General features: G+C 48.1%; 1 protein-coding gene across 1 annotated transcript in view; it reads right to left on the bottom strand.

Moving 5' to 3' along the window:
* GAD1 (glutamate decarboxylase 1) overlaps window positions 1-20,305 on the bottom strand; it is a 35,325-nt gene extending 15,020 nt beyond the window's left edge. The window contains exons 1-7 of the mRNA XM_059820361.1: window positions 20,236-20,305; window positions 17,758-17,764; window positions 14,704-14,850; window positions 12,726-12,788; window positions 7,173-7,331; window positions 6,210-6,452; window positions 3,353-3,443 (exon numbers count right to left, since the gene is read on the bottom strand). Coding sequence (XP_059676344.1) covers window positions 3,353-3,443; window positions 6,210-6,452; window positions 7,173-7,331; window positions 12,726-12,788; window positions 14,704-14,773 — 626 coding nt within the window. The 5' untranslated portion in view covers window positions 14,774-14,850; window positions 17,758-17,764; window positions 20,236-20,305. The remainder of the gene's footprint in view (window positions 1-3,352; window positions 3,444-6,209; window positions 6,453-7,172; window positions 7,332-12,725; window positions 12,789-14,703; window positions 14,851-17,757; window positions 17,765-20,235) is intronic.
* Between the last annotated feature and the right edge of the window lie 7,672 nt (window positions 20,306-27,977).

The raw sequence follows: 27,977 nt of genomic DNA, 5'->3' as shown, positions 1-27,977 counted from the left end.
TAAGCACTGCAAGTCTAGGTTATATTCCAATCTTTATTTAGGCAGAATGACCAACTGAAGTCAACAGGAACTCAGCAGTGCATAGATCACTATAGCCTAATACAAGATATGTTTAAGTCAATGTGATTTTTTCCATCAATTTAAACACATTTTGAATTTTGTCCTGAGACCTTTTGCACTGATCCCTACATACTTCCTGGAAGACTTAAAGGCTTGTATAAAAAATATATAATGTTAAGCAAGTTTCTTGTACATAAATATCAAGTGTTCACAAGGGGAATTATGAATATACTTAAATCCAAGTAAAATAGCATTTGTTTATTTTATTAATTATTTTCTGAGTTTCCAAAGACTGACAAAGAAATAAAAGAAAACTCCAGCTGATTATAAATGATAAGGCCAATGCAGCTATATTGAATGGTGGGGATGATTTAAAAAAAAAAAAAAAAAAAAAAAATCACATCTTGCTAAACTTCACTTATTTTAAACTTAAAGAATTTTGAAAAATTCAGTTAAACACAGAAAATGTGTTTGGCTTGGAAGTAACTGTCTGACTTTGGAACCAATCTCCTAACAAAAAATGCTGATTATGTTTTTCATACAGTTACAACCTTTACAGGTATTTCTAAGAATTAACTAAAACAGTCATCAGTCTTAGCCCTTTACTAAACAGAACAAATAAATGGGGTTTTTTGGTAGTGGCCAGCTGGCTTAATTCTGCTCTCACCTAAAGGCCAAACCATTTTATCAGGCCAAATCATTCTAACTACGTGTTCTCCTGTTTGCCAGTATGTAAAAAGCATTCTGAGAATAAACATAAAGCATTTTACATAATTTTTCTGTTACATTTTCATAAGCATAAATGCATAATGCTGAAAATACCAATATAATTCTCCCATCTCAGCTAACAGTGGGCACAAAAAGAATTTCCAGATAATATCATTGCTTTTTAACCTCAGCTGGCTGCTGCATGGTAGGCAAACGCCCTGCACGACAGATCCCTAGAGCTGGATGAAAAACAGCAACTTCTGAAATTTCCACCCTGAAGGTCTTATGATTAGTGATTGCTTTATGAATAGCACATTGATACATTATTTCCAAGTCAATGTGGGAAGCTTATTATGTTTAATTTAATATATTATCTTCACAGTGACATTTAAATAACATTTCCTAATGACAATTTAAAATTTTAAGAGAGTACAGATGTTTTGATTACTCAAAACTCATTTGTGAAAGAAAACACATATTTTTGTAATTGTTCACAAATATTTTAAGTATTGTTTATAGGTGGAAAAGAAAAAATGGGAAATGGAAAACATTCCCTAGCATAATCCAATGTTACTGTCACTCATGTGTTACGTGCTTGTGTAGCTGAAATAGGTTAGAACAGTTTCTAGGTAAAGGTCAGAACCTGCTCTTCTGTGCTGGAACACTGCTCAAAACAAGTAACATGTTCCCTAGAGCCCACAGAGATGATTTGGCTATTTTTAATGACCTTCTCTGTCAGTTCTTTGAATCATATTTTACAAACATCTTGCTTTAACCTTACTTGCAATTATTGTGTTATTTGAAAGCATATCATGTTGACCTTGGTTTGCTGAAAAAAAAGAGAGCAATGTATTATTCTGCATTTGCTAAACCTCATACAAGCAAATAGATACTCAATTTTCATGCTCGCAGAAAAGTATTTTCAAGATATGTTCTTGTTTAAAGTATAGATGGATCAGAAACTAGCTTTATAGAACTAGCTATTTCATAATTTACCTTTAAAACCAAACAAAGGCAAAAGCAACTGCATTTTTTAAAAAAAAGTTACTCTTTCAGAACTGAGTGAGTGCAATGTTCTTAATAATGACGGCAGTATTTCGTAACACTATCACAGTCTGCCACAGAGCTGAATTCTATTATATCCTATCAGATTTGTGCAATTTCACTGATTACAAAAAGATAACTAAGTTAGTCAAAGGAAAAGGGGCTTGCAAAAAGTGACATTCTCTGAAGTGTGTTTTTGTCACAGAGGAACAATATTTAAGTAAACTTTTCTTTTAGAAATGCAATCAGATTTGTTTTCACTTTTAATTGTGGTGTAAAAAAACCAAAACCAAACCCACTTTGCAATACTTGGTTCACAATTAAAACATATGTTCCTGGGTTTTCTTCCCAATCAGCTTTTAAATCTGAATGTCTCATACCAATTTTTAGGAAACAAAGAACTAATTGAGAAGACATTTATTACAAAGAGCAGGCTGGTTTTGGCTGGAGCACCTTATGTATTTTTCTTTATTGCTAATGTCACAAAACAGGCACAGCTGATAATCTACATAGAGCTACTAGTAATCAGCTATACTTAATGAACCATTTACTCATGGATAGGCCAGTGAGAATATCGTTCATTTTCCAATCTGCAGATACATTTCCCATGTTCTGCCAATTAGCAACGAACTACCCAAAACAGAGGTAGCTTTAGAATTAAAACACATCCAATGCAAGACTAAACCAGAAGGCAGTCTGTTACCTGCCAAGTATTTGGACTCCCATCACATTTTTGAGCATATACAAATCAAAAAATAAAAACTGCTGAAAAGGTTTTTTGGTTTGGTGGGGTTTTTTTCCATTAATTGCACTCTTCATTGCAAAAAATCAACAGAATACCTTACATTTATATCTAGCATTCATTAATTTTGAGGTCAAGAAAAATTAGGAAAAGTTTCCTCATTGGTATGTTCTAGATGTAAAATTTTACCTTTAATATACTTCCATTTATTTATTTATTTACACACCACTTTAATAAGTCTTAGACTGAGTAATTCCTTCATTGGCATCAAATTAATATTCAATGTTACATTTTTAATCATTTTGAAGACACCCAGAAGCCACTTCTTTACCAGCACATGAAGAGGAAAAGGTGGTGCCCTAAGCCTGCTACCTCTGAAGTCAACAGGAGAACAGACAATAAAGTTTTACATATTTTGTATTCTAGTGTTAATATATGGATAGCTGCAGAATTACTCAGTTTACTTTAAAAAAAAATCGTGAAAGGTAAAGAAGATTGGTGCAAGAGAAGAAAAATAATTTCATGTTATTATGTTAGAATCAGCATGTTTTACTTACCACGTGCTCTGGGGTATTTGCATTTCTATTTATCAGAAATGTACAACTGTTCAGCTTTATGTAACTATTCTCACTGTATTACTGCCACATTAAGACAAATATGAGACGCTTTTATTGAAGACGCAGCAACCGGCATTTAAAGAAGAATATCATACACGTCTATGACAATACATGTCTACCACGATAGATGGCAGCCCCTCTAGGCACCGGTCACAGGCGCTGACGACAAGACACTGCTTACATGTTTGTATTAGCAGTGGATGTCAGCCACTCCCCAGCCAGGCCAATGATGTCCAGTCCTGTGGAGAGCTGATTGAAAAAGCGGGGATGACCTGGAACGAGAATTGAGAGCGACTTAGAACAACCCCACGGCTATCCCTCAGGTTCCAGTTTTAACCCGCCCCACCACTCTGCCGCGGAGGTTCGTTCTGCGCTCCTAGGACAGGTGGGGCGAAGCGTGCAAAGCAAGTCCTGCTGGCGGGGAGGCCCATAACCACCTCTCACGGATGTCCTGTTACAAACTTGGAAAACCGCCTCGGAGGGAGCTCCTCTATGGAGTCGCTGGTGTTTAGATTGAAAGACAGAACCTCAGAGGCGATTGAGCCTCTGTAAAACACCCCCGGAACCTGTGCAAGGGCTCGGGCTAGCCCATCCCCAGACACACACACCCCCCCCCCGCCGCGCTGTGAATTCGGGGGGGCGGGGGTGGTACCTGGCAGTAACAACCTGCAGGTGCTGGGGCCGTTTGCATCCGAATGGGGAAAGCGAGGAAGGCTCATCCTCTTGTGCTGAAGCTGTAGGGATAAGGGAGGGCTGCGGAGGAGCCGCTCGCTTGCGGAGCCGCGCGGCCACGGCAGCGGCGTTTCGCGGGGTGTCGCCGGGAAATGTCCCAGTGCGGTGGGGCGCGGAGGGGCCCCCAAGAGCCCCTCGGCACGGGCGGTTCCTCCCCATGGTTTAAAAGCTAGGATTCATCTCATAAACAAAGGCTTTGCTATCAAACCGAAGTCAGGCATATTCTTGTATTTCAGCCAAAGTTGCTTTAACAGCTTTTATAAGCAATAAGCCTGCTATTGGGGCTCTACTTCTCTAGCATGAAGAGGTGAAATTCCTAACAAACGATGACGGGCTTTGAGGGGAGGGGAAGGTGTCATGATTTAGCCCTTATCTCTGCTCTCTTGGGAAAAGACACGCAGATAACAGACTGGGGACAGCCCAGCCCGAGAGGGGGGGTTCAGCGCTCGACGCCCGGAGGGACCCTGTCACGCCGCGTTTGGCTCAACACTGGGAACATCAGCATCTTTTGACGTAAAGAAATAAATGCGATTCTGCTCCGAGCGATGTCAGCGGGAACCTTTTGGAGGCGTGGGCCTGCCGGCGCTGCCACGTCTCGGCACACCCTGAAGAGGAGCTGCCACGGAAAGTGGGGGCACACGGGGGCGAAGCGACCGGGCTGCTCCCGCTCCGGGGCGGGGGGGGGGGCAGCGGCTCAGGGCTAAAGCCCAGAAATACCGCTATGGCTTAGCTGTTTGCTTTGCAAATCAGCACTTCTCTCCCTTGCCATGACACACAGCTTGGGAAGTTCTTTGAAGGGACATTTCACTGGCCTCCCAAAGGGAGGAGCCTGCTGTCTCCCGAGGCTGGGCTGCAGATTCATTCCCGCTGGCCTTAAAGGGAGCTTTGCCTGGAGAGAGAACGTGAGCCCTTGGGGCCCGGGAAGCCAGGGCCTATGTCCTGGGACGTCACTCGGCCCCAGCAGCTCGTCTTTAAAGCTGCACCAGGTACTGCTTGGAACAGAGCTTGTCTCTGATCGGATACCTGCATCTCAGCTCCCGGGGACAGGTCCCGCCAGTCCTGCAAAAGCTCCAGGGGTGCTCGGGGTGAGGGAAGAGCTTGCTGGACATCCCGGCGCAATCGATAGCGGAATAATGGTGCAAGCACACAGACCGCAGCGACTCCGGCTTTGCTGCTGGCCACCTGTTCAACAACCCACGGGTCCGGGAGTGAAATACGCTCGCCTTTGATTAAGGGCACAAAATCAAAATATGCCCCTGATGTTCTTGAATAAATCAAATCGCCACGTAAATGGGGAAAGACAGGAAGCTACCCGCCACATTTGTTGCCAAGATTTTGTTCCTTGAATGCACTGCGTTGCTTTTTCACAGCTGCAGAACTAAACAGTGGAGAAAGCAGCGCCCCGTCCTTCAGGAGCCATTGCTCGCAGCTGCCTAGCCAGAGACTGTCAGACAAAAGCCTCCCTCTCCCAGCTCCCGCCGCCCCGCCACGCCAGCTCCGCGGGGAGACCGCCGCCCGCCATGGCAGCAGTGCTCGCCGTGCCGTGCCGTGCCGTATTGACGAGGGCTGCTCGCCGGGCAGAGCTCAGCAGCCTTGAACCGCTGGAGCCGGACGGTGGAGGGGAGGCACGGCCCCCGCTCCGTTATCGCTCCAGTTCCTGACCTGCTGGGGTACGCACAGCAGTCAGGGCTTGTTGCCAGCCGAGCTTTCTGTAAAACATTTCGGGCCAAACAGCCTGAAAGAGCACAGACTCTGCTCTCGAGCCTGGCTACAGCTCACCCAGTAAAAGAAGTGATTACAAACGGGCATTTCTATCTGAATCACAAGGACCTAGGCAGGCGGAGCTCCTGGGTAACGGGCTGAAATCCACAGGGTTCCTTTATTGATGATTCCTAGGATTTCAGTCTCTTTTTCATTAAACGTCTGGTGAACATAAAGAAGAAAAACTGCAAATTCAGTGTCATTTATGCCCTCATTTACCTAATGATATTGCTCCCCGGAGATACAGACAGCTCGCATTTCATCAAGTGAAAGAGATTACGTCTTAAAAACTTGTTTCTAGGCTCTGCAAACAGCACCGGGGCCTGCCCACGGGGGACGGAGGGAGCATCAATAACAGAAGTTTCTGAGCAGAGGCATTTCCAGCGCCCGCAGACAGCCCTGAAGCTGAGCCTCCAGGGAGGCAGAGTCGAGGGCGTGGAGAGGGTGTGAGCTTACCTCCGTGGGCTCAAGACCACTCCCTTCACCGTGGGCCAGGGAAAAGCCCCGGGAGGTACTTTTCCTGTTCCCCGTGTGCGAGAACCTACCTGTCCTCACTCCGTATTTCAGCGTGTCGCGGCAGTCCACCAGAATCTGTTCCAGGGACTCGGGGTTGTCCGAGAGCTCCAGGTTAAAGCCCTCCATGCCCTCCAGGAGCTGGTGCGGGTGGTGGAAGTCCAGCACTTTGGTGGATCTGTCAAAGGTCTTCCTCACGTAGTTGAGGAGGATGTCCACGACTTCCAGCAGGAACTGCATGGTCTGCTCCTCGCCATTCTTAGCGGGCAGCAAATCTGCGGGGCAAACCAGCCGTCAGCGCCTGCTTTGGGAGCGAGAGGCGGAGGTGAACCAGCCCCTGCCGTCCACGGCGCTCCCAGGCCTGGAAGCTGCGGAGTGGAAGGCGAAGGGAAACCCTCCGCTGCCGCCGGGGCTCCCGGCCCCTCTCGCCCGGTGGGGAAGGGCGAGCCCGGGTGGCCCACGGGAAGTGCGGAGGGCACCTCCGAGACACCCCGGCCAAGAGCACGCCCTGCACCGCGAACGCTGTGCGGTACGGGGCACTTACCTCCCCGGGGCCAAGAGCACCCCAGCTCCGCACCTGCTCTTCTGCTGCAACGTTCCCCCCTCTCCGCAAAGGAACTGATTTCCCTTCCCCACCCTCCTCGTCAATGGCCCCGTACCAGCAATCACAGACAGTTTCATTGCTGTTTTACTGAGGAGGAAATAAAATATAAAATTACTCTCCTCCCGGGGGCTGGATCTGGAGTGACCCCGGAGGAACGGCTGGAGCTGAGCTACAGAGGATCAGCCCAGAGTACGTAAAATTGCATTTCAGGAAGCTTGTACGCATCGCCAGCGCGGCTCTCAGCAAACACACACACACACACAGAGCTTCCTTCAGAAACAACCAAGCAAAAGCACGGTCTGAACGTGGCTGCACTTCCAAGGGAGGCGAGGGCAGACTGCTAAGGGACGTGCCCGAGCTGGAGCAAGCAGAAGCTGTGAAGAGCGCTTACCTCTGGCATACAAATTGGAGAAGTCTGTCTCGGTGCGTCGGAACCTGGATTCCTTCTCGCTGTTCTCGCAGGCCAGCAGGCTCTTGGAGGACTGCCTCTCCTTCAGGGAGCTGACGATCCGGCCCTTGTCTTCCAGGCTGTTGGTCCTTTGCAGGAACCCTACATTGTTATTGCAAGGTGCACAGGTCAGAGTTTTCTCACTTCCCAACATGTTTAGAAATATCTAAAGCAGCTCTCTAGACAACAGTTCAAAGTAGTGTTGGCTCGGGATCTGACTAATGAGGTCAGGAATAAGAGTATTTATGGGGATTATTTGCCTCCAGGAGGGAGAGCTCAAAATGCCATCAACTGCAAAAACCCAGCCATGCAAAAAACAAATTTTCGTCATTTAGTGCAGTGGTAAATTCTTATTAAGTCGATCAGACAGATTCCACTTCAGTAATCAGCCATTGGAAGAGAGTTCAGGATGAGTCAATGCTATTTCAGCCTGCAGGCGAAGTTTATGGACCTAGTAGAGAGGGGCAATGATGTATGATTAAAATCAGGGCCACTTTCAGTTCTCCTCGTGGTGCTGTCAGGCACAAAAGGCATGAGAACAAGCAGCCATTCTGGAGCAGCTGTCCTGAGAGCGCCGGAGCTCTGAGGACACCGGTAGCACTCATCAATCCCACCTTCCTGTTATCAGTACGTACCAGCACGTGTCCAAGAGATGCGGACTTTCCACCTGAAAAGACGCTTTGATACTAGCACTAATCATCTCCGGGCTCTCCAGGAGCTCCGCTCTCGCCGGAGACGCAGCCCCGGCGCCCAGGACCCGATCACAACCGCTGTTGTTATGTGCAACGGCAATGATAAATCCCCTCGCCCAAAGAATGACGGCGGTGGACGCCGCGCAGGGCCCGTGGCGAGTAACGCGACCCATCTACGTTAACAAGGTAGAGAGAACAATCAGTTTTCATTACTTGATCCACTAAATCCATGGCCGCTAAAACACGCATAATCTTGGGCTTTTCGTTATCAACGAAGGCAACAGATTTTGCCCTCCCAGGCTGCAGCGAGCGTGCCTGTGTGTCTGGAGGAGTCAGTACGGCAGCGCCGGCCTCCTTTTTTCTTTCTTTTCTTTTAAAACAAGTAACAATTGAAACCAACACTCGTCGCGGCTGGGGATGTCCGCCAGAGAGGAGGACTTCGGAGGGAGGAAAACCAACGCCGTAACTTCGCTCACACACGTCCCCCGACGCCGCTTCTCTCCAGCGCCCCCCGCTTTCCCGCCATGTGCCCCCGCTCTCCGGAGCCCCGACGGCGAACCAGGACTGCGGGGTCCTCCCGCCGGGCCCCCACCGCCGGCCCGCCCGGGCCGCCTGCAGCTCGGGCAGGCCCCGGGGGCTGCATCTCCGTGCGGAGAAAAGGGAGCGACACTGAGCCGCTGAGCGAATGGCTCCCGGCACGGTACCTGTGCCTCGGACCCTGCTGCCAGCCTGACAGCCGCGCAAGAGCTACCGAAAATGTAGCCCCCGGCCGGCAGCCCCGGCGGCATCCCTCGGGCACCCAAACGAGTCTCCGAGAGGGTTGTTCGCAGGCAGGTTTGTCTAGCCCGCCCTTTCAGTGAACACTGCACGTTTTGCCTTTTAATATTGATCTTCTACTAAATAATTTCTTTCTATGATGCTTTTAGGAATACGAGTTATACGAGATAAAACTATATAAGGGAAACTCTCTTCGTCCATAAGTTAAGAGTAGCCGTCCAGGATCGATGACGTTTTATTTTTATTTTTTTTAGTTTTGTTGTTACTGCTTGCAGCGATCACTAGCTCCTGCAGCAGCTAGTGTTGTTCGCCTGGTCATTAGCTGAAACCGAAGCAGGTGCAGTCTAGACTGAATTCCGGAGCGATCCTCTTTCCTCAGGTCCTGTGGCTTCATTTGGATTTCTTTTTCCACCTGTCTTTCTTCTAGGCTCTCGGTGGCGATGCTCAGTGGGAAGGGTTACGCGAGAAGAGACGTCTGCAAGAACAGCAGTCGTGTCCCCCCCCCCCCCGACAGCCGTGCTCCCCGCAGCATTACGGGCGCTCTTCTCGGCGAGCGGACACACGTCCCTCGGAGGCTGCGGTGGGAAAGGAGGGGGCAGCGCTTCAGTAACCGAGAAAGGCTGCGGTTGCCTCCGGTGCGGCTCGGATCGGGCTCAGAGAGGCCGGAGCTTCGCTGAAGGGTCCGGCCTAACTGGAGCTGCGCCAGGGAGGCAGCGGTGACAGCACGCCGGGGGCACGGAGCTCACCCCTTGCCCAAGCGACTTCGCGGCGGTTCTTCCCCGCGGGGGCTCACCGGCCGTGTTATTATGTACCGAAGCCGGCGGCAGGGAGCTCAGGCGGTGGGGATCAGCTGGGGCTCGGAGCAGCTTCGCACGGGGCCTGTCAGCGTGCGCCGCGTGGGGCCGCGGGGCTGCACGGCCGTGCGTGGGGCGGCTCGAAGGCGGAGATTTAAAAAAAAAAAAAGCCTGAAGAGAGGAACTTGCTGCCGCCCGGCATCAGCTCATTCGGCTGTAGATAACGTGTCGTTCGCCCAGGTCCCTCGGCCACGGCAGTACCTCACGGACCTGGAGGGTCCGGTACGTGGGGGAGCCCAGTGCGGCAGGGGCACCCCCCCCCCCCCCGCTTTGGGGCCGCCGGACCCTCTTGCTCCCCGAGCTCCTCCCCCGGGAGGGTGGGGGACGGTCCCCAGCGCCGAGATGCATCCCGGGCTGCAGGGAAGCGCGGCAGCCTGCCCTCGAGGGCTCCTTCCACTCCTGGAGGGAAGCGCATGACTGTAGCAAACCTTTCATCTGTATCCGATGTGAAAAGTTAGGTCGCTGTAGGAGAGATCCAGCAAGTAGCAGCGCATGAAATAGCGTCCGCGCTGCTTCTCCTGTAGCAGCGGAGAGCGCAGCCTTTCCCAGCAGCAGCTACCTCCCGCAGGTGCTCCACTCACAGGTATTTTCATCGATGCGCTTTAAGAGAGCGAGTTTTTAAAAGCCAAGTGAGACCAGACTGCCGAGGGAGTCCCTCGGTCCCCAACGTGACCACAAATCCGGCGTGACTTCACATCAGGCCTGGCACAAGGCAGGCGTGTGAACCCTCCTCGGCCTCGCCGGCCTGCGGGGACCTCGGCTTCCGAGGCAGGGACAGACCTTCCCGGCCACGGCCCGTGCCGTGGCCGCCGGTCGATGCACGTCGGGGACGGCTGCAGGAGATCCTGGTTCCCTCCGCGCCGGGGGGTTCAGCACCGCCTGCGTGACTTGACAGCATAAATCCCACCGACTCCGGAGACGAGCTGAGTTTCTAACTTACATGGCTGCTTTTGACATCCCACCCCCCTGCGTTGCTCGCTGGGCTGGGAATCATCAGCTGGAGGGGGCCAAACAGCTGAAGACGCACCTGAGCGATTTTACTACGTCGAATATTCCACTGATGCCAAGCAAATGTTAGCAGGATCGGTCCCAGCAGCGATAATAATTGCCGAGATGGGAGTGAAAGGTGTAGCATGCAACTCCAGACACAGGGGGAAATCTGCACGTACTTCGCCCGCCGTGACAGTTCATTAAACAGCTCTAAAATGTGTTTTCTTTTTTTTAAGTGGGTATGTGCAGAGACGAAGAGCGGTGGGGTGTGACAGCGGCAGGGCTCTTTTCAGGCGGTGGCTTTCAACCAGAAAGGAAAGGAGCTAATCCTTAAATCGGTCAGTTGTTTGAGAAGAAATGACATACATCTTGGATACGTAATTACTGAAAATGTCCAACACATAATAGACAACACAGGTGGAAGAACCGCCTCATTGTTCAAGACCTGCCTTTTCTCTGAGCTCAGCCCTTATTTAAAGTTTGCATTCAAAATTAATCGATTTCTGCGTGATACACACAGAAAGAACAATTCCGAGACGCCTGGTTTACTACAGCTTTGTGACTGCACAATATTTAGGGTCCGGAATGATGTCTTGTGAAAGGTAAGGACGAGGGGATATCATCTGTAATAGTCAAACGTCAACTTGTTTAGCATGCTTCATTAGGATTCTTGGCAACCTTAATACTTAATTCTATATATTTACCAAAGGCAACCTTCCCTCTCTGTCTTTGTAAAGTTGTTAGATTCAAGTGGGAAGGCTCATACGGGCAAAAACAGTGGTCACGATCGAATCCGATTATTCCGAATCACTGTCACTATTCAGGGTGTGTTTTTCGTGTAAAACAGAAAAGAGCCAGAAAAGGAAAACCAAGCACCAAACGCGAGACAAAAATACAGCAGCCCTGCTTGTTTTGAACTCCCTTCACAGAGCCTCTACTACACTCTCTTTTGCCTTTCTCAAATCCAAAATGGTGGGATATTTAATTTTCAGTGTATTCGATCTCATTGAGAGAAGCGGCGATGTCCCTCTGTAACCCCGGTAGTCTAGCAACACGGAACAAGCCTAACAGTGCGTTACTTTATCAGTTCTGCTTGCCGGGCTAAATTAAAATGATGATGAAAAAGCCCATCGCTCCAGCCACTGAAGGGACTGGTAGGGAAACGGTCCATTAAACCCAGATCAGGAGCTATTTATAGAACTAAGAGACCACTCGTTAATGTCGCCTGCGGGTACCAGTGAAATCTCTAATAGACACAGGGCTAAACATTCGCACCCTGACTCTTTTCCAGTCCAAATTTCCATGTAACAAAACGTTTAGCGAACGATCTTCGACTCGGGCAAGTGGGGCAAGAGGTTTAAATTTATCTTTGCTTTGAAAAAAGGCCCGTTTCTCCCACGAAATAATCCCCCACTCCCCAAAAAAAGAGGTAGCTGAGGAAAATGGGAAATAATTTCTATTCATAAGGGGCACGGGCTAAGCTGAACGATTCTCCCCATCAGAAAATGAGGATTTGGCTGTTTGTCTCCGAAAGCGAAGGCGCTACTGAGAAACCTGGAGAAGGAAGACAGCTTGTTATCTGCAAATGAATCTCTTGCTATAACGTTGTGATCTGATTGTGCATTTGTTTCCCTTCCTGCATTTCATGTGCCTGCGCGCTGACTGGCTGCCAGCGCTATCTTACCACCACAGCAAGCTGACGAATTGCTCTTTAATAAGGCTCTCGTTAATCTTTTTCCCCCAGGAGATCCGTATTTTCTAGTCAGATAAGGTTGAAAAATTTCAGACAGTGAGAGGCGGCCAAACGCCGCGCTCGTTCCTCGCCGCCGGCCTCCCCGGAGGGCCCCGCGCACCCCCCGCCCCGGGGGCAGCCGGCGCCTGCACACTCCCGTTTATCGCAGGAGGGGCGGCGGGGCCCGCAGCCGCCCCTCCCGCGGCGGACAAGGCCTCGGCCAACGCTCATCCAAGGGAGGGCACGGCAGCGGGTGGCGGCGGCGGGGCCGCGAAGCGGAGCCGCCGTGCGCCCGGCAGGGGGCGCCCGGGGCCGGTCGGCCGGCGCTGCCCCCGGCGCTGGGGGCGACCCGCCGCGGGAGGGCCCCGGGCCCCGGGCCCCGGCGGAGGCAGGGCGCGTCGCGAAGCGTGGGTGTGTGGGGTGTCGCACGAAGAGGCACGGGCGCACTTACCGCATATCTTCAGCCCGATCTTCCTGGTGCACCCGTGAGCCACGCCGCACCACGAGTCGTAAGCTGGAAGAGAGGGCAGAGACGTTCCCCTGGGGCGGCGGGTCTCCCCGGCCGCCCTGCCGCCCTCCCGGCCCCCTGCACAGCCCCCCGCGGCCCCCTCGCCGGGAGAGACGGCTGCTTCCCGACCCTGGCGGCGCCGGAGCGTGCCGGGCGCGGGGCAGCTGAAGCCCGGGTGGCAGCGAGGTGACACGCTGGCCCGCCGAGAAGAGAGGGAAAGGCACCCGGGACCCGACCATCTAGTAATTTACTGGCGGGGCTCCAGGCAAGTGGCAGCTTAAAATAAAGTGGCGTGAAATGGGGTCACAAAAGAGTTCAGGAATTAATTAGGTGAAAAATAGTATTTGACTAGATGATCGGACGTGCACGGCTAAGCCTCAGCCGGCCTGACGAGCCGCCGACGGCCGCAGTGGGGACGCTCCCGGCCCGGCCCCTGCCCCGGAGCAGCCCTGTGCCCCGCGGCTCGGCCGGCCCGGCCCGGCCCGGCCCACTATATGGCGGCCCCGGGGACGGCAGCCCCCCGCCCGCCGACTGTGCAGGCCCGCCGAAACGCCGCCGAGAGGCTCCTACGCGGGTGCAGCGCCGGCGGCGCGACCGCACCGACGGAGGGGACAGGCTCCTTCCCAGCCCCGTGAGCCGCGGCACGGCCACGCCCCGGTCGGCCCCAGCTGAGCCCCGGGGAAGCGGGGGGAGCGAAGCCCGGGGCTGAGGTGGAGCGGGCGCCGGCCTCGGCCCAGGGCACGGCCGAGCCGCGGCGGACCCCAGGGGGAGACCGGGGGGGGCGCTGACGGGGCCGCGGCGCCGAGGGGGCTTTGGGACGTGAGGGGAGAAGGCGGCAGAGGGGCTGGGACGGGGGCGGCTCACCTGGGCGGGGAGGGCAGCGGCCGGCCCCCGGGGAGGGAGCAGCGGGGGCAGCGCCCCGGCGCTGCCGGCCGGGCGGAGGAGCCCTCTCGGCGGGGGCGCTGCCCGTGCTGGTAGGAGGGGGGCCCCGGGCGGGCAGGACAGGGTGCTGCTGTCAGAGGTTATCTCGTTTTTAGCCGCGTTGCCAGTTAATTCGATTTCTGCGTGTGACACCTCAGCCGAAGGCAGCAGAGCCTGTCACCCCCGCCTGGAACAAGACCCGGTGCTGCCGTTCGCCCCCTCCCCCGTTCCTTCCAGCGGCAGAATAATGACAATAATGACTCCGATGCTCGTGCCTCGTAGCCCTTTCAGGGTAAAAGCTATTCCCCGCTTTGCTGTGCCTGACAACCTTTCATTTCTTACTGCTGCCCGCTCTTTGTCTCTGATGCTTTATAGCATCGAGCCTCTTTTTTATTTATTTTCGGTAGGCGACGGTCTGAATTGCCTGGCAGGGCTGTAAACTGATTCTCTATCCACCTGCAGCAGCCTCTGCTTCCCACTCACACCTCAATAACTCAAGGCGAATTCAGAGCAATTAGAAAAACAAGGCTTTGAAAAGCTGCAATTAGCATCCAAATTTCGCTTGATTACAGGCTTCAGCGTAGGCTGAAAGGAAGCTGCAACATTAGCATTTATAAAATGTAAGGGGGGGGGACACCCTCTTTAAGCCACTGGTGTAACTTCGCCCTTTAACTGATTCATTTTCTCCACACCCCTTACAACACCACGATTTTTTGGCCATCTGGGGGTTCAGTTTATTGTCTAAATTCCTCAAATGTGGCTGTAAGATAAAGGCAGCGCTGAGGTGGGCTTTTCCTCCCACCGTCTTGTTCGCCACGGACCAACCTCTCCCGCTCCCACCAGGAAGATGGTTTCTTTGTGTAGAGCACTTTCCGCACCTTGCTTAACGGCGCGGAACAGGGCTTCATGGATTTATCGTTTCGTTTCGAAATTGGTCTTTCCAAGCCTAGGTGGAAAAAACCTCCAAAATACTTTAAACGAGGAAAATATTAAAACCTACTTGTGGGTCGTAAATTAGTTGGGGTGGGGTCCGGAGCGTCGTTGGAGGACGAGGGAGCGGAGGAAGCCATCCCTTCAGAAAAGCCCCAGTCCCCGGAGCCCGGGTTTCCTCCGATATTCCTCTGAGGGGTGGGCAGCGAGGAATTTGCTGGAAGGAAGAAAAGGCGGCTTTAGTAGTTTGGTCTCCAGGAGAACCTCACCGGAGTCCGGTCCGGACGCCGGTGGGCAGCAGTCCGCAGCCCAGCGTGAGCCGCGCAGCTCCCGGGGCGGCGGCAGGGCGGGCAGGGGCCGGCCGCGCCGGGGCCGCGGGGCCAGGCGCAAGCGGCGCGCCGGGAAGACGCCTCGACAGGCTGAAGAGCAAAATCGTCCCTTCTCTGGATGCCGAGGCGCTACCCCCCGCGCCTGAATGACGGATTTAGCAGAGCATGAAGTCTATCGCAATTATATCGGTGGCCGCTGAGCAGGGCAATTACGTGGCTCGCGTCAAATGGAAACCAGCGTGCAAAGCGGGCTTCGAAATTACCAGCCCAAACGACCTACAATCCCAAACGGAGCCCGTTTCTGTGCGTTATCATCCGGTCTCCAAACACACGCCAGGCTAAGCATTCAGGAAAGGCTGACAGATAAACCCCCGCCACCACAAAGGTGCATCTGTCCAGCTCCAATGACAGGCGCCACACACATGTGTATTCGCACACACATGTTTCAGCAAATCGTGACCAGTACGCGCTCCAGCACTAACCAGCGCTCTCCCGCGCCCGCTTCAGCGGCACAAATGGCAGGAGAAGGCATGTCTGTCTGGGGGAAGAAAGGTGCTGGACCAGCCCTCGCTCCTCGCCAGATGTTCGGCTCTTTCCTGGCGGACACGGCGCTCCGACAACCAATACAGGGTCGCCGATCGAGAATTGCCGGGTCAGTGCCCCGCCTGTCTCTTTGTCCCCACGGCTACCTGCGATTTATTTTATTCCCCTTGTAAAGAAAATGAAGGTCGCGGTAACGAACGAGCGCTTTCTTTGTTAGCTGCTTTTTTCAGGTCGGTAGCTGCCGATTCATTTCCACTGCCGGGCGGATTTACGCCCGCGTGTAAACGCAACGGATCAATGATTTCGATGGAAAACAGATATTTCGCTTTTTTTTTTTAGGAGGAAAAAGAAAACAACTATAAAGCAGAAGAGATTCTCTAGACAATGCCTGGAAGTGAAGTAACAGGTTAACACAATGTCTAAGGCGTTGGCTGTCTCAGAATACCCTTTATCCCTTTATAGGTACAACAGCGACCAAAACCGATTGGGGGGGGGGGGGGGGGGGGAAGCTCCAGATCCTGAAACATGCTCCCAAAGGTTTCAAAAAATAGGATGCTGTTTAGAGCAGACTTACCGAGGAGGCGAGCAGACCACTCTTACTGCCGGAGTCCAAGCAGGCAGGGCGACTCCAGCCTGGGAGCGACCCGCCGCTTATAAACTCCGCCAGAAACGACGTCGGAATACCAATCGCGCCGCGGAATTTAATGCGAGATGACCTTTTTCTCCAGAAGTGCTCGGGTTTGCTTTTTTAAAAGCGTGAATCGCCGGTTGATCTGCTTCGACGCAGGCATGAGTCACAGGGCTGCCGCCGCCCCCCCCGCGCTGCTCCGCACGGGGGCTGGGGACCGCCGGGGCGGCCGGCTCGGGCGGGGAGGGGCGGCCCACCCAGCCCCGGCTGCCGCCGCCGGTCCGCTTCGCCCCGGGGCGGCGGGGCTGGTTCCCGCGGCGAGTGGGGCTGCCCAGCAGCGGCGGGGGCGGCAGCCCAGGCAGGGGTTTCTGCCTTGCGAGTCCCCCGTTAAGTCCCTTGTGCGGGCGGCGCCGGAGGCTTTCCCTAAATAGCACTGGCTTGACCCGAGGTGGCGGGCTGTGCTAACAGGCGGCAGAGCACCGCAGGCATCAGCGTACTGGCAGAGGCAAGGGGGCCGAACTCCCGCTCGGACCGTCCCTGCGGCCCCGGCGCTCCCCTGCGCACGGTGCGGGCCGCGAGTGAGCCAGGCGCGGTCCCTGTTAAATGTAGCTTAGCAAAACCACCCCCGCCTCGCCGTGCCGAGGGCGTGATGTGCCCCGCTGGCTCACCCCGCGGTCCCCGCGGCCGGCTGTCGGCAGCGCCCTCCGCCCCGCTCTCCGCCAGAGGGTGGCAGAGGCACGGGCACCGCTGCACTCGTTTTGTCCTCCCGGCCACAAGGGAACACCTGGATTTCTGTGCCTCGCCCTCGGCGTTGCCGTTAGATTACGATTTCATACCAGACATCCTTTTGCGGAAACGAGAAACATTAAGACAACATTTTTTTTTTTTTGTACCCCCGACAACCCGAAATCTGTGTTTCTCCATCCCAGATCCCAAACGCGCTTTGCCAACACTTTGCGCTGGTGACCGCGGTGGTACATTTCAGCATGTCGCGGTAGCTACGCAGATGCCTAAGCCAAACCCTTCTCACAAAGATGGCACGTAAGGGGCTGGGAGGAATCTGCAATGAGGCGGAAGGAGGGGAAACAGGCCGATGGAGCCAGAGAATTTCATCCCGTGCGGGGGGTGCTGGGCAGTGCAACGAACAGCAGGGACGTGTCCTTCTTGAAGGACTCGAGGGAAGAGCAAAAACTTACAAGCCCTTTTTGGAAAGGAGACCGGCCGACTGACAGCATTAAGTAGCCAAGACGATTGCTTTGCCGAGCACACCTACTGTCTAGGAACTGGACGCGTAACGAAAACACCGACAGCACAAAAGCCAGCTTTTAAACATAGCTTTAAAGGTATTAACAGCCCTAGCTGACATAACCTTTTTCCATGTGTTCCCGGCTATCGTTTTAAAGGTGGTTTCAACCAACCGGGCAAAATGTTCGCTCAGTGCAGAGCGTGAGAAATAATGATATAACTGTAGCTAATTGTCTTTATAAACGTAAACAAACATTCATAGGAAATCGTGGCAGGATTGCAGTGCAAAGAGTCAACGAAAGATCACGCAAAGAACTCCTAAGTCATCAGTCACTGCAAGGTGAGACCCGGCTGGGTCTGTGCCCGGCAGGCACACAGCGTGTGCGCTCATTCCTTCCCTCCTGCCCTTCCAGAAGTGCGTGCGTCTGGAGTAAACAGACACGTTTTAACATAAACATTTACATCCTCGGAGAAGCTGAGGCCCCTCAGAAGCAGCCAGACAATGAAGACCAGAGGGCTTTCCGCGGCACGCCAGAAGTAAGAGGCGTTCTGGCACCTCGATGCCCCCGGCGGCGCGGCGCCTCCCGCCGCCCCGCGCCCCGCTCGGGCCCGGGCCCCGCCGCTCCGCTCAGCACCGCGGACAGCGCCCGCCCCGCCCGTCCCCCCCGCCAGCGCCAGCGCGGGGCGGTGCGCTGCCCCGGCAAGGTCAGCGGCAGGGCCCAGGGGGACGCGGCAAGGGCAGCAGCCCCGCATGGCCCCAGGCGGGTATGCAACGCCCTCGCTCCCGGGCGGGCAGGAAAATGTCGAAACCAAACCCCTCCGCGCCCGGCACCGCCCCCCCGCCTCACGTCCCCTCTAGGTGGTGCTGTATCTCAAGCCCAGACCCCCGGCAAAGCCGGCCTGCGCAGAGCCCGCCCGGGAGCGGCTGCGGCCGCTCGGAGCCCGCGCTGGCGAGTGTCTCTTCGTCCTGTCCCCGGCGGCGACAGGAGGAGCGGGAGGCAGCAAACCCCGGGGCTCCGCAGGTCCCCCTCCTCGCTCATCCCGCTCATCTACAGCGCGGCTGTACAGCACACAAGGAAACGCTTGGTAACGCTCATTTGCAACGGACTCCCTTAAAAATCCGACCGAAAAATCAAACCACTCCAGCTCTGGAGGCTTCCTTCAGCACTCGCCACACCAACTGGGACCTTTGAAACACCCTTGCCAGATGCACACGCCCAGGCGGGGCCACTCAGAGAGGTACCAGTTTCAGTGAGAAAGTTCAAAGCCTTCTCCTCCAGCTGCGCTGCTTGAGCTTTCCGCTCAACCCCTCTTTGCTCTTTTCCCTTTTCATGTGCCAGTCCCTTCCCTGTGGCTGTTGCTCGAGCGCACTGTAGGCATAGGTTACAGAGAATGTCTTTTGCAGGTTGGAGGCCCAGAAGACTTGGGTTTTGCTTTGAACCCAGGCATTTACCGAGGATGTGAAACACACAGGAAAAAACACTGACCCACAGTATCAGCAAGGCAGCAGGATGCAGATGTATAATTCCCTTAGTTGAAGCTTGTAACCAGCACGTCGGTCAGAACTCACCTAAAAAAGCCAGACCATGGGGTATCTTTTAAGTTCACCTCCATCCACTAACTGGACATGCTACAATATGAATCTTGAGTACCCTGAGGGGGCACAGGAATGAAAGTGATGCAATAAATATCTTTAGCAACAAAGACCAGTGAATGATTATACAGTGTTTACAACTGTGGGCATATAAAAATGACTGCTGAGCAGAGGAAAATTGTTTATCATTTGTATTGCAGTCTGCGGGTTTGAAGAGTCGTCGTGTTAGGAGTTGCATACAATATTTTAAGAGACCGGAGCGCCTCCTGCCTACACTGTAAGGAGTTCACAATGTAACCACATGCCAACGGAAAAGCAAATAGGGGAAAGGCACTGTGCCGTAATGTTTCTCATTTCTTCATATTCTGAACTATAGTCATGTTATATATGCATTTATCTGCAGGCAGGGCAGTAAATTGGCCTTCTGGTGATTATGATGATTGTGTTTTTCCCTCCATGAGTGTTCTCTCCCTGTTGCCTTTTAATTGCCTTTTTGTTTGGATTGTGAGTATTTTACCTGGTTGGGATCAGGCACGCTCTTTCCTTAAAAAATTATAAAACGATATGTACACTGAACATCTGTGATGTTCCTGAAATTGTGGTTTTGTATTTTTATCTTTGCTGCCTGTGATTTTTTTTTTAATCACACAGTTATAATCATTTGTAATCCAGTACATTATTACAAAATATATTCATTGCATCAGGTACCTGTTTCTTTTCCCACCATTTCTGGCACACAATTATGTCTCATTTACCTGCCTCTTTGATAGAATGGAATAATTTAAATGCTAAATTTCCTTAACTCTTGACAAAGAAAAATTGGAAAACTGTTCAAAACTAAGTATTTCAGAACTTTCCTGGCTATCACCTGCAGTGCTAAAAAATACAGATATAAATTACTGTATATCTGTAACCAAAAAAATGAACATGCCAAGAAAAAATAACAAACTATTGCTCTAATTATTTGGCCCTGTCCAGAAATTCTACAAATGGAAATTTGGTGAAGACCATGGATTTATACTCCTATTCTACAGAAAACTTTTGCTGTTTTATGGCACTTGAAAAAAATGTATTGAAGGTGAGCGATATTATGATCAGTCAGCCACTGATGTACCCAACCGTCCCATATTTAAGGATCATTCCATACCTGGAATTTCAAAGACGGCTCAAGATGAGCTGCCAGCTAGAACATTCAGCACTGCTGTGATGAAGGGCATTTAGAAAAGTCTAATCTGAAGCACATTGTTTTACATACTTCGTAGCATCTTGTTTCAGGATGTCCCCTTCCTGACCCACGCTGGCACGTGTTGCTGTCCGTTTTGATCTGCTTCATCTGAAAAACATCCCAAAGAACAACCCACATCCTGAAACAATAGCAGCAGTAAATCCCAACTCTCAATATACCCAAGCAAACATGGAAGTAAGCAAAGAAGCCCTCTAACTTCCAAACCATAACAAAATAAAACCCAGCGAAAACCTTATTTATCTAGGTGGATCAAACAAAATTACTTAAGTTGGAGAACTGTGATTGTAGCATGAAAAAATAACAAAAGTGATAGTACACCCAGCAAGTCTGCTCTCTACCAGTTTTAGGGAATTGCAACTGTTTACCCTGTGTTTGAAATAAAATTTATTTCCCGCCTCCCCCAATAACGCTGTAGACCCAAGACAGCTAATGCCTGGATTTTCCCCTTGTGGTATGTTGTTATAACTGTTACATGTCTCACTGAATTATATCTTTTTATCCCATAGGAGGGCATCAGTTTACAATGAGAACATTCAGTAATTTCAGTAATGCTGCTGCAGGAGATAATGCAGTTTGGCTGTCCAATCTCAGGATGAATTCAGAGAGCTGGACTCTGAGCCTTTTTAATACGTGATTTATGTAAATTAAGCATATTTCATAAATAATCCTCAGGAAACAAGAAACATGGGCTTTTCTGTTACTTTTGAAAAACACTTCTCAAATCATAACTCAGTCTCAGGTATGGGCTTTCCCAAGCCTCAAAAGTTTTCAGGATCATTACAGTTGTGAGCTTAACTAGGCTCTTTTTTCTTTTTATCTTTTTTGTTTTCCCCCTTTTCTCTGTGGTAGATAAGTCAGGTTCTGCTTTGATGAGTTTGTCAGTTCATCCTGAATAGTCATCAGTAGTAGTGAAAGAGTAGGCCTTCTGCAGCACCATACTTAAAACCCTTCACCCTCCTGGTTTCTTTTTAGCTCCAGTATTACAGAAATTGAACTAAAAACTTTTCCAAAAAGGAAGGTTAAGTGCACTTGATTGAAATGAAAGTGGTTTAAGCAGAAAGCCAATACCTAAATTATATAACAAGGTGCAAACATAGCACAGAAACACAAACAGGATGATATGAACAGCTACAAAAACAGACAATTGGCACACTGTACTCTGAGAAGTTAGATACCGAGTTCGTCCACCAGAGAAAAGAGATGGGCAGGTGAGAAAAAACTTCTTTCTCTCTGTTTGACTGAGTAGTTCATATTCCCTAATCTGAGCGGATTTCATTAGCACTCTCACAATAAATAGATTCCTATTCTGAGGTAACGGAGGAGCGCATAAGATTTAAGCAAAACTGTCAGCTGTTACACCCCCCTCTCTTTTCAGTATTAGTATGGAAGATTATGACAGCATTGAGGGGCAATTTTAAGAAAAAACCACTTCTCCCAGATCAAGACACAGGTGATTCAAACTGAAGACATCAGCTCCCGGGCAGAAAATCAGATTAGAGTTATCATGTTACAGATACATATTTATGTGTCTATATATGTAATAAATACCTGTCCTCTACTTTGGCCCTTCAAAACTTTTCTTCAAGCCCACATTTGCCTAATGCTCTTGACTCCTCTGGCTGGCTTTTTGATAGCGGCAGTGGAAGAAGATGACCACAGGAAAAAGCAAAGCCGCTGTCATCTGGGGCAGTGTTAGTAACTCAGCACTAGAACAAGAGACACAATTTAGCCATGCTATCTTTTAACAGTTCATATTCAGCCACAACAAAGTTTTTTAAAGCTTATGCACATCAGATAAAGAGCAGCACTGCTCTGAACAATGAATCAAGCATAACCTCTCTCTTTATAATCTTAAGGTATACTTAATGTCTGCAAGGGTTTAAAGGAAATGTCTGGGAAGGGATTCAAGAGAGTACAATGGATAGCACTCTGGTTTCCAACAGCCCTGTTCTCTACAGGACAGGTAACAAGGCTACTTGCACTCCTCTCTGGCTACAATGAGAGAACACCAACCTGGGACTTCACTCCTCAGCATTCTTCTACCAGTCATCTTTTCTCTTCAGAGATTAATAATCTCTTTAAACAGAAGTCTAAACTAAACTACACTGAAGGTAAGGTGAGCTAGCAAAAATTCTGAAACATTTGACAGATATCCAGGCTCATGCTATTCATGCCATAGAGAAAAGCTTACAGTTAGAGATGTAATTCCACTGGCCTCTTCCTTCAGAGAAAATTCGTACAAAGGCTTTAGGGATCTGAAGACTGCAAAAAGACCAATGCACAGCTTTTCTAGGATGTAAATGAGTCCAGAATTTCCCCCTCTGGTATGTGAAATGTTAGGCTTGGAATCTGTCTTGTGTATTGGTGTAAATTAGCCCTCAATGCCTTCAAATATTAACGTGTCCATTGCTTGCTAGAGGCAGGCTATATAAAGTGCTGCAACAGACTGTAGCCTGCAGTAAGCAAGACTGTTCTGACTGCATTCTGGTTACTGTTTTTTAACATGTTAAAAAAATTACTGTATTTATTTGCAAGTGAATAGGCTCTTCCTCAAGACACATACAGCATGGAAACTAGGTGAGTGAAGGATAACTGCCAAGAGTTTTAAGAAATTTTTGTTCAAGTCGAGGCACTAGATTGATCTGCTACTTTCAAGTGTTTGTTGGTCAACAGCCAGTTTGAAAATGCAAATTTTAAACCAAAAAAACCCACAAAAGATGGAAAGTCCTTTCAGAAACTATTTGACCAATTTCAACCACTCAAAAGATCTAGAAACATTTGTTTACTAATGAGGTTTTAAACCCCCCATATTCAGCAGAGAGTGAAAATTAGTTTTATGTTTTACAGTTATAAATATAACTTGTGTCATTAGACATAAGAAATTAGATCCAATATATTTAATTAAATACTTAATTTCCCTAAAAATGTAGGTAAAGACAAACTGGTTTTAAAAAAAAGTCTACTTTCCAGACAGTCCTGAGAAGCCCTGAAAAGCATTATTAAAAGCCTTCAATACTTACAGCTGAAGAGGTAAAAATCCCTTTATATGCTTTGCATATTCAGTTTCAGTTACTCAGAATAATCTCTACCATTATCAGAGTCACTAGGTTGATCCTCCCTGCAGATTCCTAATTTTGATTAGCCAGACAGAATTAGTTTCAGTAAAACTTCGGTCCCTTCAGAGACCCTCCACATTAGTCCATTTGTCTTTGCTCATGCTTTTCTGTCCAATTCCTCAGTAACAGTATGTGATCTTCTCCTAGTCTTATTTATGGACACTGTATGAAGATAACAACAAAATAGCTATGGCAATCATTCAAACTTCAGAGCACCTTAAGCACTTCCCATTCCCGGAGGGCCACTTTCTGAGTACTGTGACATGTACCTTGTTTTTTTCATGAGCATGGGACTGTGAAAGCAGAGGACAGGCCCATTTTGAAAGCAATTTGAAAAAAACCCCACAGTTATCCTTCTCTCCCACTTTGCAGTAATTCTCTACAAGAAACACGAAGAACAAGAATATGCTGCTAATGACAGGGACTCCAGGAATGACCTTAGATGCTACCAAGATACACAGACATTGTACCTTGTACCAAGATGAAGTACTGGAGAACAGCAAAAGCACCTCTGCAACACAGGAAGACCTCTTCAAGTAAAACAAATTATCTCCAAATCTGTGGTTTCATGTCGTTTATGCTGCTGGGGTTAAACAAAGAAACAGACACTGCAAAGCTAAGCCCTGTGAGTCACAAGTATTTGATAAGCATCTTCTCTGTCATATTTACGCAAACAGATCTGCATCAGGAATTACTGAAAGAAAAAATAACACAACACAGAGATACCACAGCAGCTAAAGGTAATAAGAAACCAATGGAAGTTTTCTTATATAGGCACATCTATCTAAGCATGAGAATATTAACCAACTATTTCTCTAAGACTTACAAACTTAGAGTCTTATTATTACTTGAACACTTATTTTTCATATGAAAAAGAACATGCAAAGCATTTATTCAATAACATTTAGACACATCATTGGTAAAAAGAGTTTTTTCTTATACTGAGGTAAAAGGAAAATACACCCTTAAAATTATAGCATGAAATGGCTACTATATAGTCTTAAACATTAATATCAGGCCTTAGAATTTCTGTAGTGAAAAGCAATACTAAACTTTAATGTACTCATGTGTTTAATAAAATATGTTTATTGTATCTTTTCTTCTGCCTACCCCAGAACAGCATATTAGATATGTTTGGTTTTCATTAGTTGACTTTACTCAATGTGATTCCACTCAGTCCAATTCTCCATCCCCATATAACTTAAGGTTCTGTACAATAAAATTCTTACTATTTTTAAAAAATAAACTGTAAATACAGTAAGAGTTGGGTACCAGCCTTACCTGCAGTAGCATGGCTTAATCAAAGTATTTTTTCATCATTTTAAAGCAAGAGAGTTGCACTATCTGTCGAGTTAGGAGCATACCTTTTTACAGGCATGCCAGCCAATTTATATCTGAACTTTTAAAAACATTTAACTTATTATCTATTTCTTTTAGCATTGTAACGTGGTTCACTTAGTCCTCACCATGTGGACACCAACTGATTTGAGGTAATACATATGGCAGACATCCCACATAGATGTCTGCATTAAAAATGGCAGAAGATATTAGCACAAAATGTAAACCATCTTGAGTTTATATATCCGATCTATTCTTGAGATACTCTACTATAAGGGAATTTGACTCTCAAGAGCATATCTGAATCACTTTAAAGTTTTAAAGCCAGTCCAGAAAAATCAGCATATTTATAAAGTAGAAAGAATGACTCCCACTCTATGATTTTTCCCTGTCATTTTTAAAAGCATGAATATGAATTCATTTAGGACTTGAGCAAATTGTTCTCTCAGAAAAATCTCCAAATTAAAAAACAAGCAATAGGAGCTGAATGATATGGACACTAAAATGAATATTAGTAATTCAGGAATCACCACCTCAAAGAGGTTGATCATTTTAATTCCTTTCAATTTAAGTGAGAAGGAAGGTGTTCCACTTCTCTCTGGACAGCAGCTGGCTTACTTATCTTTTATCCATTTCTAGAAACTAAACTTTTGTTTTTTCTACAGCCTAGCTGTGGCCAGAGAAGCAGCTGAATATCTGCAGTAAATTTACTCACGAGTTTCAATCCTATAATCTCTTTATGCAGACCAAACTCACCAGGAGTGTGAATTCAACCTTCCCCAGTTGAGTATGAATATTTCACACCACAGTGACAGCTACCATCGCTACTGCAGTTCATGCCATCTCAGTCTATAACTTTTATAAATGTTAACAATAAATGAATACTAAACTGGTACAAGTCACAATCTTATTAGTTGTGTAGATTTTCCGATCAATTTTACAACTGGCACTTAGTCAACAGTGCTATATGGTTTATCTCCAAATCTGGACAAGAGACATTCACTGAAGCTATAAATTTTTACAAAGACCTCAGATAAGGCTTTTCAGTTGAAATATTCATAACAGCTATTTCATTAATGTCAAGGCTATAAAAATCACAATAATTTTCAGCAAGCAGTGTTTTTATTTTAAGGCAACATTTCTGTCACTCAAAACTACATCATTTTGCAGAATAGGGAGTTTCATATAATCATGCTGGAAGAGTCATTTTCTCCTGTTCAAGTGGTGCAAAGGAACATAGCAAGTCTAATACTCCTAAAATACTATGTTTTGCTCAACTGACAATCTGTATCAGAGTTTCCATGTGACTTGCTGCTCCAGTGGGAAAATACTTTATCAATTACTGCTGCATACATCAAGTTTGAATGTGTCATCAAGTTACAGAACAAGGTAATTTTTGCAGGTGTAAGTTTGAAAATATTACAAGGACTACAAAAATTCTAAGACCTGATATTAATGTTAGTAAAGACTATTGAAATTTGTAAGAAAAATTATGATTAAACAGTTTACTTCAACATGCCTGTTGGAGAATCAAAATCATCAACTGAAATACTGTAGAATCTCCAAACTAATTTTCCTTGGAATCACCAGAATTTTCCTCATTTTCTTCATCATTGCTATTTGAACAGCTAGTACTCTTTGTGTTGCTATTGCTGCTTTCATCACTTGTTTGTTCTTCATCTTCACTCTCCCCACTGGCAAGTTTCTGTACTTCTCTGCCATAAAAATATACAAGATCATTCATTGCTGCAGTACATTTTATATTAAAAAGAAGTTAAAAAGAAGCAAGTAGGGTAATTAGTTTCATCTATTTTCAATTAAATCATTACATACTGATTAATCCTTTCTAGCAAGTGAAAAGAGCCCTGTAATGATTGTGTGGCAGACTGCAGAGTCAAAACTATGAAGTCAGCTTGTATCCTGAAATGTGCTGCAACCACTTTGCACTTGGAATTGGCTCAACATAGCTCTAAAAACAGCACAGCTGGTTACCAGAAAATCACTCGTTTATGGGAGAATGCTCAGATGAATTAAGCCACTGTTCAAGCTTCTTTGTTGTTCCTGTTTCCTGTAGCTACACAGCGGCAAGAGAATGGAAGATTTCCCGTCTCTACCCCCTGCCCCAGGTATCGTTATATCCTAATTGGCACAGGACTAGGAAGTCTTGATCATGAATAAGTGGTGTAAGCTAAAGTTAATATGTGAGAGAAGAAAACATACATCTAAACCAGGCTTGGGAGAATCCAAAGATGGATTAAACTAATCTTTGTAATTCTTTCCTTCTCATTATTTCCTTCTCATATTACAGAATTCAGAGGGACTTCCTTGAGGTTGACATCCTTCAGCCTAATACCCATTTCATGACAAACATGGCTTACATTTTGGCACAATTCAATCGCCTTTGTCACAGGTAACATCTCAGAGCATCATCAGATGTCTTTTTGTAAATCTAGCTGGGGTAGTTCAAAAGCTGATTTCCTTTACTAATTTTTACATATTCTCTGCTGGAAGTTTCTTGCCTAAGTGCTAAAAGAGTTCTTGAGCGTTCCCCTTCCACTTCAGTGCAGGGTGAGCCAGATTAGTTTAAGGTCTTCATTGATGCGTTCGACTAAGCTAGTTGACATTATACGGAGACAGATGATGGGAGCTCACCTGGTCCATTATACTTGCTCTGAGTTTAGAAGACTATTTCTAAATTTGTAAGATTTCTGACTCTTTTCTTCCTCCCTTAATATACTGTAAAATGAATACTTGCAATTGAACATTAACAACTAGAGAATGTTTATTCTGACATTTTATAGACCAAGGCAGCCTATTTAAGATGTAGAAAGTCCAGATGTAATGTAAGTATTTTCTCAATTACTGGCTTTTTAAACACAAGGTCAGCTTCCTATTGGTAAAATAATTCTCAATGTTTATCTGTGAAAGGCAAGAATGCCTCTACAATAAATAAATATTGTAGCTGAAATTCTCAAACTTACCCATCAACAACTTTTCTTCAAGAAGTGGAAAAAACTGCTTGGCCTCAATATTTTCTGGTTCATAGATCAGAACTGCAATCTGACAACGTAATATATGACAAACATGTATATGATGACAAAATAAACAGAAAAAAAACAGAAATAAGTCTGCCACTTATGGTTCATGAAAGTGCAATTATACCAATGAAAAACTTTACATATACACATATCAGAAATGGATATTCATAACCTGAAGAATATCAAGCTTACTGTTACAACCTATGCTCTTGGGTAGTATCATTATGTTAAGTAAATGTCTGCAATGCAAAACAAAAGATTTCTCAG

The sequence above is a fragment of the Gavia stellata genome, chromosome 8 (assembly GCF_030936135.1).
Source record: "Gavia stellata isolate bGavSte3 chromosome 8, bGavSte3.hap2, whole genome shotgun sequence".
Taxonomy (NCBI): Eukaryota; Metazoa; Chordata; class Aves; order Gaviiformes; family Gaviidae; genus Gavia; species Gavia stellata.
The sequence above is the reverse complement of the archived record's forward strand: the minus strand, read 5'-3'. Positions and strand labels throughout refer to the sequence as shown.